Source organism: Watersipora subatra, chromosome 1, assembly GCF_963576615.1.
Source record: "Watersipora subatra chromosome 1, tzWatSuba1.1, whole genome shotgun sequence".
NCBI classification, from domain to species: domain Eukaryota; kingdom Metazoa; phylum Bryozoa; class Gymnolaemata; order Cheilostomatida; family Watersiporidae; genus Watersipora; species Watersipora subatra.
Genome location: NC_088708.1, coordinates 39,965,550 through 39,969,227, shown reverse-complemented (window position 1 = coordinate 39,969,227; position 3,678 = coordinate 39,965,550). Strand labels below are relative to the sequence as shown.

At 34.7% G+C, this 3,678-nt stretch overlaps 1 protein-coding gene across 1 annotated transcript; it reads right to left on the bottom strand.

The window, feature by feature from the left end:
• Positions 1-363: 363 nt before the first annotated feature.
• Positions 364-3,008, bottom strand: LOC137406358 (N-acetylglucosaminyl-phosphatidylinositol de-N-acetylase-like). Its single transcript, XM_068092930.1, has 2 exons — positions 2,952-3,008; positions 364-1,112 (listed from the first exon to the last, which is right to left on the bottom strand). Exon 2 carries the CDS (start codon positions 1,102-1,104, stop codon positions 373-375), a length of 732 nt encoding a protein of 243 aa, XP_067949031.1. The 5' UTR covers positions 1,105-1,112; positions 2,952-3,008; the 3' UTR covers positions 364-372.
• Positions 3,009-3,678: the final 670 nt, after the last annotated feature.

Below are 3,678 nucleotides of genomic sequence, written 5' to 3'. Positions count from 1 at the left end.
ACTTTAATAAGTTGCTATGCGTGTGTGTGGTCTCTGCTTCAAAGTTCATTTTCCATTTTCTCATTTACAAATCTTCTAAATAAACTATAATCGAAGGGTCATGAATGATACAGATTTCTGTAACGTAACAACTGATGAAACATTTTATCTTCTTCTTTTAGCTTTTCCTGCTAGTGGTTACCACCGCAAATGGGCTTCCTTCAGGCATAAAACTTACTGTGACCAATTGCTGATGAGACTTAGCAAAGTGAGCAATTGCAGGAAGATTTCCTTCATAACCAATGAACTTTTGGTCAATTGAACCCAAACCCACAGTTCATAAGTTGGCACACTGAGCCATAGCTGCTATTTTGATGAAACACATGTAAGCATTTATTCATATTTACTGACAATTTCATCAATATTGTTAAGAAACATGTACCTAGAAAACATTAGATACAAATACCGAAACCACATTAATTGACTCCTATGTTTAAACATAGCTTTAAATGGAATTGCTATATAAGTGATTGGTGTGAGTAACACATTTTCATTCAGAAAGCATGATAATACAACATCAAAGATTGAACAATATTTTCTCAGAAGGTTTACAGTAGATAGTTTATAACGGGATACAGAAGTCAGTTGCAAGTCCCTCACTGCTCTGTATACACTTATGTGGTTAGCGTGTCCACTTATTCCATACTCATCAAACGTCAACACAGCTGTAATATTGAGTCTCTGTATGGTTTCAGAAACAACATTTTGTATTAGTTGCTCATTCCATGCAGCAGTCATACTATCTGGTAAGTCTTTAGGGTCATTATAAAGGTAACACCTGGAGTTGTCTACACCCAGTACTTGACAGCTTGCATAAAATTCTTGTTTGCGAATACTTCCTTGCCCACAAGCATCACCAATAGAAAGACATTGAATATGAACATCGACACCAGCATCTAGAAGAGAGCATATTACTGGACCAAAAAACATTGTTTCATCATCTGGATGAGCAGTGACAATAAGCACAGATGCCTGCTGATATAGTGTCCATTTCTTAGTACGTACTCTCCAGATTATCGCCACAAGCAGCAATACACCACCAAAGAAATAGACGGTGATACTCATTGAACGGTCTGCAACAAAGAGAATAATTTTCATGGTTCAAAGTAAGGAGTATCTATGGTTGATATATCTAACAAAATACACATTCTTCATCAGCAAATTTCTCCTATAGCTTCAGCGCTTACAGTCCAATAAACAATTTATTTCTAGCAATTTCACTAAGGAGTAACTGATGCGCAATTAGGCACCAACAAAATCGCGGGTACTAGTGCAAGTTAAAATAACGAAGTAAAGCCCTACATAATCGCTTAAACTTTCGTGTTATTGAAACTCGCTATGCGCTCTCGGGCTTGGGATATGACTAAATAAGACTGACGCTAGCTCAAATTTCCATGTTGTTATGATTTTGTTTCCTGCCATTCTTCTATCTAGTACATAGAACTAACACGATGTTTCAACAACTATTCAAGTTTTAATAAAAAAGTGTGCAAAGGCATATCAAAAATGGTTACCTGCATAAATGGTGTGAAAAACTAGAATTAAAACAGCGCGTCAGTCTAGAATAAATATTTTGTTTGTATTAAACGTGATAGTGGTTGCAAAATTTTATAGCTATATAAAAACCACTAATAAAAATTATTGAAAAACTTAAAAAACAATACATACTACGGAATCTAATGAGTTCTTACTGTCAAGGTAACCACTTACCAACTTAATAACAAACACCACTGGTATTCTTCCCTACCTAAGAAAAAGTACTTTATCTGCCTCACTGCTCAATCAATACTCTACAATAACTGCCTTAAATATCTCAGTTATAGCTTTCAATTCATAAACCATGATCACAAAACCAGGACAAGATTTAAATTACTTAGTGCCATAAACCCCAACAAACTCAACAGTAACCTGTAAAATTCATTTTATAGCTTCTGCACTTATTTAAAAACACTTCCTCTGCAATCTTTTAAAACAGAACTCAAACTACACCTACTATCCTTTGACTAATAATAGCGTTCACCATATAGCTTCACCTATTTTAATATTTCTGTATTACATCTTTGTTTTTTCTAATCTAGAAGTCTGCTGTAATATACATGTATACATGCATAGCTGTTTTCACAAAGCTTATACTTTGCTACTTTTTGTTTAAACAATACTCATATCAATCTTCAAGCTTGCTTTTTACATACTTTACGCTTTCAATTCCAACTTTATTATATAGTAGTAAATTTTTGCATGGGCTTCTCACTAGTAAAGCGGACTACTGCACTTGAGACTACTATGTGGGCTCTATTACAAGATGGCTCATCAAAGACTTTGACTTTGAGAGCCAGCTAGCTAGCTCGACCGCCCAACGTCAAGTCCTCGACTCGCCCGACAGGTCTATACCAGCCACCAAGTTTGATTATATAAACATGGCTGTATTTGTGTACTGCGTATTTTGGTCAATGACTCAGTAACTCTGTGATTAGTTGTTGTAAGTGCAAGAGTAGAACAAGCTGTGCAAAAATAAAATATCATGTGCAGACCAATATGACAACAATATATATTCTAACAAATTAATATTTGCCACAAAAAAAATAAACGTACGCCCAATGGGTTAATCCGATGATATACAGCTCCCCAATGATATACATGTGGGGGCTGTATACCATTGGTTAATCCAATCGTCGACAGTCACGAGCAATGAAAATAGATTGAAAAGATCGAGAAAATTGATGTACCAGTTTACTCGTACTCAAATCTTTAAGTATAACAATGTCAAGAAAACTTGCGCAACTAGCAGCAACAGCTTTTCAGTATATCTAAACGAATGTTGAGTCACTTATCACAAAAACTTTAACGCTTCTTCAATGCCTCGGTTTTTCCTAAAGACGAAGAGAAGCAAGCAATTTCCGAATTACCCTAACCTTAGCTTTCTATATGCTGGCATTCATAGAGAACAATAGTAACTTCATTCCTTACAGTTGACAAACAACTGCAGAACGCAAGCTATCAGTAGCTTTGCAGGATTCCACGAAAAGCTAACTTTCAGGAAAGTCCTGCTTTTGACAAACAATGTTATATTAAAGGCTCGGTAATGCATAGCCAAGGCCACGTAATTTTACCACAGTATTAGTTAAACCACTCTTAATTTTTTTTACTGTTATCTAGTTTACTTGCTGAGGTACTTTGTAAAAAACATTAAAAAAACATGACTATTGCTTACTACATTCATGATTGCTCATACGATTTTTAGTAAATTCGTAAATAATTGGAAACGCTACAAATTTGGCAAACAATTTCGACGCGCAAAACCTGCATGAACACTGTAATGTTATGATCTATCGAACCAAGTAACAGCTTCGTATCAAGTACCTACGCCAGATATCTTCGCTGCGTTATTTTAAAGAGGGAGGAAACAACTTCGAATTTGCGTAGTAATTAAAAAGTAAATTTTTATTACAGTTCATGTATTACTATTCTGCTATTACTATTACTTTGAGTAATACTCTTCAACTAATGAATAATATAACTAAAAATTTTGTTAGAAAAGCTATACTGCCTTTACAACTATTTTCTTGACGTACTTAGATAATTGACTGATTTTTTTGCAAAATATCGCTACCTTTTTAAAACTATTTATCCTTGAAAATA

Bases quoted from the DNA above. Each gene is read 5' to 3' on its own strand.
- LOC137406358 (XM_068092930.1), bottom strand. From the start codon at position 1,104: ATGAGTATCACCGTCTATTTCTTTGGTGGTGTATTGCTGCTTGTGGCG.